Source organism: Mercenaria mercenaria, chromosome 3 (assembly GCF_021730395.1).
Source record: "Mercenaria mercenaria strain notata chromosome 3, MADL_Memer_1, whole genome shotgun sequence".
Lineage (NCBI taxonomy): Eukaryota > Metazoa > Mollusca > Bivalvia > Venerida > Veneridae > Mercenaria > Mercenaria mercenaria.
The window spans coordinates 54,661,173-54,675,892 of NC_069363.1; the positions used below are offsets into that span (position 1 = coordinate 54,661,173).

General features: G+C 34.0%; 1 protein-coding gene across 1 annotated transcript; it reads left to right on the forward strand.

Annotated features, from left to right (window-relative positions):
* Positions 1-4,365: 4,365 nt before the first annotated feature.
* Positions 4,366-14,504, forward strand: LOC123524710 (uncharacterized). The gene is made up of 5 exons (XM_045303122.2): positions 4,366-5,128; positions 10,369-11,059; positions 11,925-11,984; positions 12,241-12,266; positions 12,531-14,504. Exons 1-5 carry the CDS (start codon positions 4,760-4,762, stop codon positions 13,161-13,163), a joined length of 1,779 nt encoding a protein of 592 aa, XP_045159057.2. The 5' UTR covers positions 4,366-4,759; the 3' UTR covers positions 13,164-14,504.
* The last annotated feature ends 216 nt before the right edge of the window (positions 14,505-14,720 follow it).

A 14,720-nucleotide genomic window follows, 5' to 3' on the forward strand; every position in this document is an offset into this window, starting at 1 on the left:
GCTACTTACGGTAAAACTAGAAACAGCTCACGGTTGTCAGTTCTATTTAATATCAATGGCTGTGCAAATCTACACGTATGCACAACCATATTGATTTTATATGAAATTAAAGTCTGTCCCACCTATTACGTTTACTTCATTTCTGGGTTGTAAGTGAATGTTTTGGTGGTCCAAAAAGCATTTTGATATACCGTACATCAATATGTCAAAACATATTTTTCTTCATTTTTTCAGTAAAATATATTTAAAAAAAAATATTACCTTTTTCTTTTTTCCCCAAACCTTAATGCTAAATGACGTTACGTTGACTTTCCAACATTGCGGCGTCCGTAGCGCGATAAACTAGGGGTCAACTCAAAATTTAGATGCCCGGGTTAATATTTGACAAGATGCGTTTTTACATTTCGAATTTACATTATCAAATCGAGTTAATACTTTAATACTTTGCAATTTATGTGCAAGCCACCTCAACGTCACCCCCACCCCCACTCCCACCCCACCCCCTCCCGAGAACCACAAGGAGTAAAAAAGAGTAAACAGGAATAAATAAAACAAAATTGTACATGCGAACGCCTCGTTATTTTTATAATTTATCGGCATTCTTATATTATTTCTTTTTTGTCACTTAAATAGTGACCAGTGTGTATTCAGACAACATACAAAGGAAATGAATTTAAACACAAAATATTCTTTTTTTTTAATTGCAAACTTGAAAATTCTGTAGTTCTGCAAGCCATCACTAATAACAAAATAGAATGGGCCATGGTTTCTTTTCCGGAGATATCAATTGAACGTATTATTATTATATTTTTATTATTTGAATAATATTTGATAGAAATATTTGTTGATCCTATTCGATTCACAACTTGTACATGCATGTCCTTGAGAATCACACCCTATTACCTGATGTCCACCACGCCGAGGGATGCGGCTGCCACAGAGGTAGGAAATCAATAACGTTGAGTAGTGGTGTTAGTTTTTTGAGCTGTATTTTTTCATTCCGACTTTCCATGAAAATATTCTGGTGCAGGCATATGTGTAAATGCCTTAACATATTATATAATTAATCCTGGTCGCCAACTTTGCGAAATAAAGAAGTATTCAGCTGTTTAAATTGGACTTTTGTTAAAATTGATGCGAAAATCATATTCAACGGCCCAATTCAAAGTGTTTACAAAATAATTTGATCGGATTTACTTCACACGTCAAACGATCAATCATCTGGGGATAATCTTGGCAAGTTTCAAGTCTGTCCGTACGTCTACACCGACGTTCTGACCCTTTAAAGGGACCCAGGTATAGTCACGTATGATAAACTTTACCGCAGAGGGCATTTTTAAATGATGCCCATCCCACCGAGGAGTCAAAATATAGGATATCGTTTACGACAGAGGGAAATTTTTTGTAAAAACGTCTATTTTGGCTGTTTGTTTTTCTTTTGAGACCTGGGAGCTCATGGAATTATTTGCAGTATGCATAGTTTATACTTGTGTTTAATAATGGGCGGTTTTCAATGGCGAACACCGCTGTAACACGGTGTTAATCAGTCTAGATTGAACTTCTATCTCTGACGTTGTTTTTTGCTACTATAAGTCTTCGTTTTGTAAACTCAATTTTGTTTCAATTTCTTTTATCATATAGTATACAGAAATAATGATATCGTAAGTCCTGCTGGTATCGGTACTTGCGTTCTTGCTGGATTCAGTGTTGAATTTACAGTTTATATTAAATGATAAATCGTTTTGCAATCAGTCTAGATTGTATTTACATATATCTCCCACATTGCATATAATCCGATACCGTACATGTATAGAGTTGTTTTGCCACTGAAAGTCTTCGTTTTGTAAAGTCATTTTTGTTTCTTTTTTTATCATACTATACAGATATTTGCTTCCAGCAATGAAATCCTAAGTCCTGGTACTTGCGTTCTTGCTGGATTCAGTGTTGAATATAGGTTAATATCAAACATCAAATTGTTTTGCATTATCAAGCTTTCATACATAAGAGGCTGCTGATAGTATAACATATAGTTCTACATAAAAGATCAGTTAGGCTAGAAAATTTAAATATATTTGTTGTCAGTGACATAAGTCAAGTGATCGGTTCTGAATAAAGCTGATATTCATTAATCGTTTACAGAAATGTTCTAAACAATTTATTTTGTATTCAGTTTCAGAACCAAAGATGAAGGCATACATGTGTTATTACTGTAAAAATGATTTTGAAGTTAACACTGGAGTGATTGACCATTTAGTTAATTGTCATGTCAAGAGAGATCTATCAAAATGCAATGGAAATAACTAAACCACCTGTTATTACCGAGTTACTATCTGAAATGAAGATTTCATTCTGATCGATCTCTCTTGACAACTTTAAAGATGTATTCAATTTTGATATTTTGCCCTGTACCTTCGATAAATGCCCACACGCTGGTCACTAGAAATGAATATTTCACCTTCATTTGGAATCACGTCGGTATATGTTTTCTGTCCTATATGCAGCATTCCAAATGTTTTCATCTTATTCCAGTTCCATGTAACTAAATGGTCAATCACTCTAGCGTAAGCTGCAAATCAGTGTCTTGGCATTTTTTAAAAAAACAATACTCGTATATTTCAAATATATATGCTTAAATATACTACTCGATAAACTGTGTTAAACTATATGATCTGATGTGTATTTAAATGAAAGCTGTATATAATATATGCAAAACGATTTAATATCTAATATTTATAGGTTATTAGCTTTGTATCGGGAAATATGCACGAGTTCTTCAGTGGAAATATTGCGCGACTTACGGAGCGCAATATTATTCCGCTGAAGAACGAGTGCATATTTCCCGGTGCAAAGATAATAAACTTTTTATTACATACGCATCTACACGTATAAATATAATGTAAATATCATAAATTTGTTCAATAGCCTGAATAGGATTGACAATACTGAACTAAATAGAAAAAAATAGTGCTACAACACAAACTGAATTACGTCACGCACCCGATATGAAATTCAGGCGTCAGTGTATGGAAAAATATTGAAGTTTCCGGTACCAGTGTAACTTAACGGGGAATAGAAGCGAGTATGTAATAATAACCGTAACTTCAACACTGAATCCTGCAAGAACGCAAGTACCAGGACTAAAGATATCATTATTTCTGTATAATTCATCATAAAAGAAATTGAAACAAAAATTAATTTACAAAATGAACATTTACAGCAGCAGAACCAATCTATACATGTAGCAGATAGTATGCAATGTCGGAGATAGAAATACAATCTAGACTGATTAACACTGTGTTACAGCGGTGTTCGCCATTGAAAATCGCCCATTATTAAACATAAGTATAAACAATGCATACTGCAAATGATTCCATGACCTCCCAAGTCTTAAAAGCGAAACAAACAGCCAAAATAGACGTTTTTACACCAAATTTCCCTCTGCCGTAAACGGTATCCTATATTTTGACTCCTCGGTGGGATGGGCATCATTTAAAAATGCCCTCTGCGGTAAAGTTTATCATGTGTGACTATACCCGGGTCCGTTTGGAGGGTCAGAACGTCGGTGTAGACGTACGGACAGACTTGAAACTTGCCAGGATTATCCCCAGATGATTGATCGTTTGACGTGTGAGGTAAATCCGATCAAATTATTTTGTAAACACTTCAAATTGGGCCGTTGAATATGATTTTCGCATCAATTTTAATAAACGTCCAATTTAAACAACTGAATTATTCTTTATTTCGCAAAGTTGGCGACCAGGATTAATTATATAATATGTTAAGGCATTTACACGTATGCTTGCACCAGAATATTTTCATAGAAAGTCGAAATGAAAAAATACAGCTCAAAAGACTAACACCACTACTCATCGTTATTGATTTCTGACCTCTGTGGCAGCCGCATCCCTCGGCGTGGTGGACATCAGGTAATAGGGTGTGAGAATCCTGTACGATTATTGGACATACAATTTGTATGATCGAGGAAACATTGACCATTTTTGGGGGAAATGACCCTTTTAACCATCATCAGTCCGATTTTAGTCTCCCAACGTGCATATTTAGGTTGCATATATACGAAAATCCTCGTCAGCTATATTACATTCTATTTCTTTTAGGTTCCGTTTTGGTGTGCATAATTTTTTAAGATATGTGACACCTCAGTGTCTGACTCATTCAAGACAGTTCTCTATCTCAAAGTACGTTCTATGGCACCCCATAACTGCCTTCTTCTTATACTCTTTAAACGGTGGTTCGTGATGTGTGCTTCACATTTCGTGATGTGCACTTACAATGTCGTGCAGTAAATAAGTCGGTTCATTTTAAACACGTCATTTATAAAATAATTATATCTATATCTATCGTCTATTTGGCCCTCTTAATTCCTTCAATGCTGCTTCCTTTCTAATAGGATTATTTATATATTGATTTCGCGGCGAAGAAGTGTAATTTAAATAGCATTTTAGATCAGGATAGGTGTAAAACAATTTATCTGATATTAAAACCGATATCTGCGCACGTATGTTTTGGCAAAGAATGTCATGTGTAGTAATTGATACCTACGTGCACCTTGCAAAAGAAGCATTAAATTGTATCAGTTGTTATATTGACAAAGTTTGGTTCATTGTAGATAAGGGATTGCATTTCTTGCTTGATATGATAACACAGTGTAAACTATGATGTGTGTGCTAATGGAAATCTGACATAAATATTTAATTCACTCCTTTTTTTCTCACTATTCAATAATTTATCGGAATAAAATATGTCAGTTACTCAAAAATATATTGATCTAAAATACGACGACGGAAAACTAACAATCGAGGAAGTTCTCAACAAAGAGAAACTACCGGTTGTTGTGAGGACATGTCGAACCGGAAGTCAAACTGTACAAACTGATTTTCCGCAAGACAAAGACATTTTATTTCAACAAGCTTCCAAAGAAACGTTTGCGCATGTGAAAGTGTTGAAATTTTATGATAATGAAAAGATGCAGACGAACAAAGGGGCGGAGTATGTCTTAGAGCACGATACATTTGTAGATGAAGAATACCTAATGCCACTGAAGTTCCCCGGAAAGATAAAACTTGTCCGCCGACCAGGAAGTCGTGGGAGATATCTAACAATTAAGCAGGTTGGTAAATAACATAATTTTTATCCTCGATAAGTCTGTGTGTAAAATGTAAACTATAGACTTAATGAAAATACAGATTTCGGTTAATATATTTTGAATTTTATTTATTCTTGCCTGAGATATATTTTAATAAATACAAAAATACTCGTATAGATGTAAATGAATACATGTCAGTTTTCTGTAGAGACATTTTATTGATACTGACCTGTTACAAAGTTTTATTATTTAGCTGCCCTACTCCATGCCTTTTGAAAACATTTAAAGTGTCGGCGATAAAACATAAAAGGATAAAAGTTGCACATACTGTCCCTCTAAGATAAATTCAAGAACAAACATCAATTCAATATACAAGATAAAATGTTTCAATTTCATATTAAAAAGGTCATAATACGTCGAACGAAATGTAAAGTTTTCGTATAAACATAATTCTAGACAATACAAGCCAACGGTAGTTATATTCAAGTAAAGTCTGCGACACTAATCAAAAACTTCGGAGGCCCCTGTTCATTGATGAATATAACGCAAAATTAGCATTACCAGATACATCTAGATAAGGCAAAAATAATCAGCAGTATGTGAGTATATTGTAAAATATTGTCCCGGCGGTTTTGAAAGAGAAGTCTATCCAAGTTCACTCGTTGGAATCAGTAATAAATTGCTGACAGCTGCAAAAGAGCTGTTAAAATTTGGAAACCAGACTTGAAGAAAGGAATAAAAATCGTTTAATCGGATGGAACATAAATAATTACATTTGTGTTGGGAGGGATGGGGTAGGAGAGGAGAGAGAGAATTATCTTTCGATCAATTGTTGCTTGTTGATACTTGATTATGGAAAAGGCAAAGACTACATAAATATTCAGTTAGGCTTAATGTCACTGATGCTCGCCAATAGCACTTAGAGTCAATGCAAAATTACTATGAATCATTGTTGTTGTACTTGATTGCAATTAATGTTAGACATTAAATAATGTAATTCAATCAATTTTCACGGCCTGTTTTTGTCTATTTTCGTAAACAAAAATAATGAAAGGTTAGAATAGATTTTTCGAAATCACAGAAATCTGCATGTACCGTTATGATATACAAACAACATTGAAATCAAATACTATAGTCTGTCCCACCTAATTTTGGACCTCAACTTTGGGCTGATATGAAGAAATGAAATGGGAAATCATCGTAATGTTTAAACTTTAGTTTCATGCATGACTTCTACATCCGATTTTGACAGGTTTTTGATAAAATTTAATGCGTCCATCCATACATTGCGAATGTGTTAGGTTTTATCAATTTATCATTGATTAATCTTTCTCACATGAAAGTAAACATTTTCTAGAAAACGTAAACAACATCAGTTTCAACTGTGTAAATTGCTTTGGTATTTCGGTATCCTGATCTGGATGTAGATTGATATATTGAATTGCAAATTGATATTGACGTTAAATGTTATATTAAGCGCAAGCTTTTTTTACTTGAAACCACAGATGACTCAAGTACTTTTGTTTTCCATTTGCATGCTTGAATACAAATGTTTTACCTGGGACCTCTATGGCCGAGTGGTTAAGGTCGCTAACTTTGAATCAGTTGCACCTCAACGATGTGGGTTCGAGCCTCGAACCTCACTCGGGGCGTTGAATTCTTCATATGAAGAAACCATCCAGCTGGCTTACGGAATGTCGTTGGTTCTACCCGGGTGATAAAATAATGCAAGGAGGAGCACCTGGGGAAAAACTCAATGAAATGTTGCCAATAGGACCAGCTTTTATCAATAAAATATTTTTTTTTTTATTTTATTTTTTGTAAACAATATATGATTTCGATTGAAGAAAAATATCGACGGTGTTACCATTGCCCGTTCCTGGGCAGTGCCAACAGTGTTCCTTTTGTCATCGCAGTATGTTTGTGTGCGTGCATGCATGTGTGCGTCTGTGTTTCTATTTAAGGCGGGCCTATTTGGCGATGTGCGGCTCTGGCAGTATTTGCTGTGCCTTACGCTTGCAAAGAATCTACCCTTACCATTTACAAGATAATTGCAGGAACAAATAAATCTATTTCAAAAACGAATTTGTTAAATCTCATGCAGATGATATTGTTAAACGAAGAACTTGAAATAGCCGCATAACCCCCTTTAGGCTTTACATTTTATTGCATTTTTTTCACACTCTAAGTTTTTTTCATTTTCCCGGTGTCGAATTTAATTGTACGTACAGGCGTATCGGCGTATGCCCATGTACGCCCCTGTAAATTGTGTCAGTGTGACGTAAAACCAAGCGTAAAAACAACAACACGAAAACCAACAAATGTTTCGCTGTCAACATAAGTTCTGAAGTTTCATGAGATTCCGCAGGCCATGATCCAGGGCCGGCTGGAGGGGGCCCATGCCCCCCGCCCCCCTCCCCCGCCCTAACCTCCAGTTGGCTGAGAAGTGACCTATAGGCCTACTCATATTACTCATCAAAGATTCACCCTACTAAATCTATTTTGGTAAAGGAATAATTTTTCTCAAAATTTGTACCCAGAAACGCACCGGAGGTATTTCAAAATTTTCAAGGGGGAGAGCCCCTGACCCCCCCCCCCCCCCCACACACACACACATACACACACACATCAAGAGAGGAGTAAGGAGTAACCCCTCCGTTATTAGATCTATATTAGACCAAAAACTGCATGTAGGAAGCAACCTTTTTATGCCTGTATTTCTAAGATTTCCAGGGAAGAGCCCCCTGACCCCACTAAAATGAGGGGAGTACACCCACTAATAAATGCACCAGAGGACACCATTTTATACCCCTCAAACCCCTAACATGGACAAAGGCATCCCCTCCAATACCTCGCTATGCACCTTGGCGGTGACATCTTCATTCTAGACTGGTGCCCCCCCCCCCCCCCTACGCCCCACGTCAAAAGTTTCTTTATCCGGGCCTGTTCCGTATGATAGGCCTACAATGAAAATTTATTTGGCATGTGACTATATCACGGCTTATGTACATGACCGCAGTGATATTCTGTGTAGACTATATGTTGCATTAGTTACAAGTTGTGGCAATTGATACCGTCATTTTTGCCTGAGTATATTTTTGTAATGAATTTGACGAGTAGATGTATTTAATAAGCTAGTTATACACAGTACGGTAAAGTTCCTGCAAGTACGATTTTTTCGACTGAATAGCTAGATTCTATATAAAGTTTGAATTGCTACAAATCATTTTTTAAGGAATAGCTGTTTTGTTTTTTTTTTTGTTTTTTTTATTTTATTTTTTTTTTTTTTTTGGTGTTTTTTTTTTATTATTTTTTTTTTGTTGTTGTTTTGCGTTCAACGTGTTTTAGTTGAATTATCAATATAGCTATGTACTGTCCCGTTTGTAATAGAAGTAAATGTTTCGTATACGTACTTCTTGGTGAAAAAAAACAACACAAAAACACGTGTTTTATATCATCGAAAATGAAAGTAACAGACGCGTTTGAACATGCTTCTTTTATCTAGCTGAAGAACAAAATACCCCTTCAAAAGCTCATATGAGCCGCGCCACGAGAAAACCAACATGGTGCATTTGCTACCAGCATCCACGCAATATGGTCACGATCCATGCTGTTCGCTAACGGTTTCTCTAATTGCAGTAGGCAGTTGACCAGATTGCGCGGATGCTGGTCGCAAATGCACTATGTTGGATTTCTCATGGCGCGGCTCATATATATTATTTTGTCTATAGGTCTACCATGCCTATCAATAGCACACAAATGTTTTAACATGCCACTTTGGATTTCACTGAACGGCCGAGCATGAGAAATAAAGACGCGAGGATGGAATTGAAAAACTGGTATAATGTTATTATAAAGAATAAAGGAATTATTAATTTGTTTAACGTAGTCCTTTATATAGGCGGTTGTCTCAAATTGAAATATGTATATTTTAAATCATTAATTGCATTGAGGAATAATGTTTTACCTTGATCGAACGGTCACTAAAAATAGTGAGCACCAGTCAGTACACAAACATGTTTTCATGCTATTTAAAAACAATCTTTTAACAGACTGTTATCATCCGAACCTTTGATACGATTATAAACAACGGTAACCAATAATAAAAATGAGTTAAATGGGTTGCGCGCATCTCCGCTGTCCCCACCTCTATTATGATATCTACGGCTGAAACAATGATACGCACTTGACTTGAGACATGTATTTATTTTACGTCAATGCTAACGAGTAAGTACAAACACATTTTCAGAAAAAAAAAATGAAAACCTGAAACAGAAATAACTTTAATTTGAAGTAAAATGTTAATTCAGGGTCTTCCGTACAAGAAAATACTACAAGTTTTGGACAAAGTTTGTTTTAATTTTCCATGTCTGTTATTCAACAATAAATATATCTGACGTCGCTAACTGTGAGCAAACCCCCAAATGACGTTTGTACGGACGCCGCCATCTTGAAATGAACGTCGCGTCATTTTACAAAGCAAGTCTATGGGGAAAAACATTAAACCTTGAATTTTAACTTCATTTTACATTTTTTCAAAAAAATGAAAAAGGTGCTTAGAGATATTAACCGTCCGGTATTAACGATGTCATTTTTGACAGTTTTATATACAGTATAAATAAATTATCGGAGGTCCAAAATTAGATGGGACAGACTATAGTACATAAGGAAACATACGACGCAATCCAACAGAATTAAAAAAAAAAACTCGGCTTGAATGAGCCTGTAATCTAAAAAAAAAAAACTCCTAGCATAAACGACACTTTATTATATAAAATCATTGAATGGTAAAAAAAACAGAAATAATAATTAGAACTTTGTGAACTATAAGAGACAATAGGTACAGAAAAAATTGAAAATCTAATGAACACTTTGTATCCTTTACTTATCTTAATATCAGTATAGACATGCTGATAGTACATATACAAGTTAAAGTTGTATACTGAAATATAATACAGAAAATGAATAAAATTTACTCAAATGAGAGTAAAAAGTTTATTTTCGCATCTTTTTCAGTCACATCCAATGTCGATAATTGCAAAGCACGGTTTGCATTTGTTTGGTTACTTAAATTGGTGAGTTTTAGTATGTGGGCAATATGAAAAGTTCACATTTATTTACCTATTATTGTAGAGACTTGTATGGCTGGTTATATTAGTCTATTTTCACATAAATGTCTGATGACATAACGGGTGCCATTATTATTAGTATCAAGAGAGTATAATATATTTATTGAAGCAATATTCATTTTTTACATTTGTCAGGTAATTGGTGACTGCCCTTCGTTTGTAAAAGCTGAAAATGATACAAAGGCCTACCTTTCAAGTGATATGAAGCAAGTTGTAACAGTTCCAGCAAAAACTGTTCTAGAATTAAAGAGGATATGTACCAAAAGAGATAATGACTGTATGTTTCTTGAATGCAGTGATGGATATAAAACATATACATTTAGTGAAAACGACCATATCAATTTCACGGTGGTGGAGAAGAACACTCTATACAATTTGGAGGAATTGCCTACCATGCCTTCATTACGAAAAGTCATTTTATTCCATGGAATAACTCCACATGCTATTGTCTTGAAAGACAATGCTTTGAGAAGCGCAATGTGTACCATTGTGGAAGGGCCAATTGAAGTTCTAGGATTTGTCAATATCGAATACCTCACGTGCTGGATCAGAAACAATCACCTCAACACTTACGAAACGATGCTGGTTCCAAAGAAAATGTGGAAAAACACATACGTACAGAAACGGTGCTTACATACTGAAGAGGAAAAGGAAAATTACATATCCAAAAAATTTGGACATTGTTTAAAATCCGATTTTGTTTCAAAATCACTTTATTTCTTGTCATTGGGTCTTTCTGATGTAACATGGTTAAGAAGCCCTGAATTCTTCAAACAGAATTTGGAAGGCAATGTTCTGTACGAAATCGTTAAATTATCATATTGCGGTAAGTGTTTTTGTGCACGTATAATTTAAAGATTGAATCTTATGTATTTGTTTCCCTTTGATTTACATATAAAGAGTTAATGTGAGTGTCATCCAATCGTTATGAGCAGCTTGTCATAAATTTTGCAATAGCTGTTTGTTGTAGGTTAATCAATTTCTGCAGGTTGTCTCAAGCTGACAACGGGATTCTTAGTTACGATATGGAAGAAGTGACTAGCTCACTGTTTAATATCATTTATAATAATAATAATAATAGTGATAATAATAATAATAATGGTGGTGATAATATATAAAGGTATCAATACTTCGATTTTGAAAAAAAATTGTATAATTATACGGACATTTTAATGCCTTATATATAACATTGGGATGGTTATTGGTAAAAGGATGTCTGATGTTATTTAAATTGATCATAGCAAATAATATTACTACTTTTTAGTCAGTGACCACACTGAAGTAACAAAAATTTACAGAATAAAGAAAATCACTGTCAAATTTGTAGAATATTCCTAAAGAATTTCTTTGGTCCACTGTCAAGACAAATGCCTTTAAAATATTGTAAAGCAAACTATGATATCAGTACTCAATCTTTCGTAGAAAAAAAATTAGAATAGTTGATATCTGATATAAATCGGAACAAAAATGAAATGGACAAAAACTAAAGGTTTCAAACTTTCGAACTTTTATTTTCAAACTTAGGTTTTACATTAAGTAAACAATATAAGTATCATTTTTACCATTAAACAATAATAACGCAGCATGACTCAGGAAAAGTCAGTAGCAAAACATCTTTAGAGATTTTTAAAAAAAAAATCTTTGAATAAAGAAGAGTAAAAAGTAATACAATAATGACTTTAATCATGCAGACTCTTCTGATGAAGATACCGTTTATGTGGAAATCGAGGAACCAAGGCCACCAGTACCGGGTAATATGTATACCCTTATTGTTTTGTTCAACTTAAATTATTGTATATTTGCACATGTAATTGGCATCTGGAATACTAATGAATATAAAACATTAATCATACTATAGATTTAATATTTTGCTTTAAAAAAGTGAAAAAAATATTATTAAACAAAATGAGAAAATTAATTTGAATCTTATAATAAGCGAAATTCACATCAAGTTATTGTATAATGAATATAAAAGAAAATGATTCTTTCATCTGCATTTTATTCCAGAACGAGACAAAACTTCGAAAATCAAGGTAAGACGACTGTAACATTTTTAATGCTACCCCCTTATATATTCAACACTACTGTAATCTGGTCGCTCAGGGAAGATCAAATATTAGGTTGTTAACGAAAGCGATGAGATTGAGAACATCAATAAGAAAAATAAAATCTTATGGACTAAAATTGAATTTAGTCAATAAAATTTTTCCATGTAAGTTTACCATCGCTTTTTATTGCCTTGGTGTTTGAATTGTGCCTAGTGCAACTTATATTCAAATGTTTATCGCTTTTTTCAGATAAAGAAGTCGTTGAGTGAAACACAGTTGAAGGCGTCGGAGGTTGAACAAGGGTTGGCTAAAGCTGTTGTAGATGTGAAACCTCTATTGCCTAAGCCAAAAGACCTAGCAAAGACAGATAATGTCTCAAATACAGACAAAGCCAGCAAAGAGAATGACGAAAAACGAGATCAGTTATCTTCGAGATCACTTCCTGTTCTCCAAGGCGAATCACGAAGTATTCATGATAAAAACTACACTCCACTAGAACTCACAAAGTCTTCAAGAATTTATGAGACATTAGAAGCATTTGGTGATTCCTTGCCTTTAGGATATTCAAAAAATATTTCTGATAAATCACAACAATATATAGAAGTTGGACAGGTGAAAAAAGTTCTTGAAGACAATCAAACGGAAGAGGACTTTTACAATTATTCTGTCAAAGAAGTGTCATTTTGTTTTGAACACTGCGGTTTGAAAAGCCTAGCAGATATATGCTATGAAAAGAAATTAGACGGATCTTTCTTTAAAGGATTTAACGATTGGAAAGAGCTGAGTCTTACCAATTTAGATATAATCATCCTAAAGAAAATGATTTATCAAGGCTGGCGATCTAAAGATGACAGTACGTACGGTGTCAGTACACATATGTAGATGGAAATGGAAGAGACATATATTCATTCTGTTAAATCTATATGTGCCTGTATAAAGCAGATATGTTTTCTTGCAATTGATATTACATGCAATTGCTTTAAACAACTCTGAATATAAAATCGACTGTTTACTTAGCAACTTACAGTCAGTATTTGCACGTGTATATATGTTGTCATTCGGCCATCGGTTTCCTGTGGAAGGCCGGTGTGCCATGCTTTTTGCAAACTACGAAATGACAAATATGTAAAGTTAAGTGCAAGTAGTTTAATGCTAGATGCCAGATACTTAATGTTGAAGCTGTATCCCAAATGCCATATGGCATATACTTAGATATATCTAATGCCGCATCTTCCACAGACACAATATGTTTTTAGATACGAACTTTAAACCTAGAAAATCCTCATAAAAGCATGTAAAGTGAATTTAACTTGACTAAATATTTAACTGACTGTGTATGTTATACCTCATTCACAATTTATTTTACTAAAATCTTTCAGTTTCAGTGGTAGTACTGTGCTAATCTATAAGGTCTGAAATATTTTAAACTTAACATACAGTGCTGTTCATGCAGTGCTGTTCATGCACACATACGTGTTATTAACATTTTACATAGATACTAATATTTTAAACCTAACATACAGTGCTGTTCATGCACACATACGTGTTATTAACATTTTACATAGATACTAATATTTTAAACCTAACATACAGTGCTGTTCATACAGTGCTGTTCATGCACACATACGTGTTATTAACATTTTTACATAGATACTAAGAAGTAAGTGTTCATATTTTCAAATATGAATTTTGGTCACAGATGTATTAAATGTCAAATTCTAAATATCAAATATAGCTGAATGTTTATTGACAAATGATAAATGCTAATACTCAAATTCTTTTCGTGCATTTTAACTTTAGGAGTTAATAATCAGTATCTCTTATATAAGTGACTATAACTTTTAATTATTTGAAAACATGTAATGTTTTACAGGTTTGATTTTGAAGTAATAACATATTCTACCAGTCATTGGAACATAAAACAGAAATAAACGTTAATTTTAGAGAATCAGATACTTATTTAATGAAATGCAGATGTCCAACAGGCTCAATCAAACCAAACCTGCAACAGTTTCGTTTTTGTCGTGTTGAGCGACCTGTGGAGTTTCCACCTTTTCTATTTGAAAAATGAAAAAGTTACGTGCATTTAAATATTTGATCAAAATGATTGATTTTTTTAATTTCAAGATACATATTTGAACTGTATTTACTTTTTCTGTAAAATAATATCTTTACATTTTACAGCTGTAATAAAAACAGGAGGGTCATGATGACCTTATACGGCTCACTTGTTAATCTTTGCCTTGGAATCATCAAGATAAACATTCTTACAAAGTTTCTAGTGTTAACAAGCTTTTCCTTTGATTTGAGCAGGTGACCTAGTTTTTGATCCCAAATAACCCAGTTTCGAACTTGGCCCAGGAATCATCAGGATAAACATTTTGACCAAGTTTCAATATGAAAGGGGTCATAAATGTGGCCTCTACGGTGTTAACACGC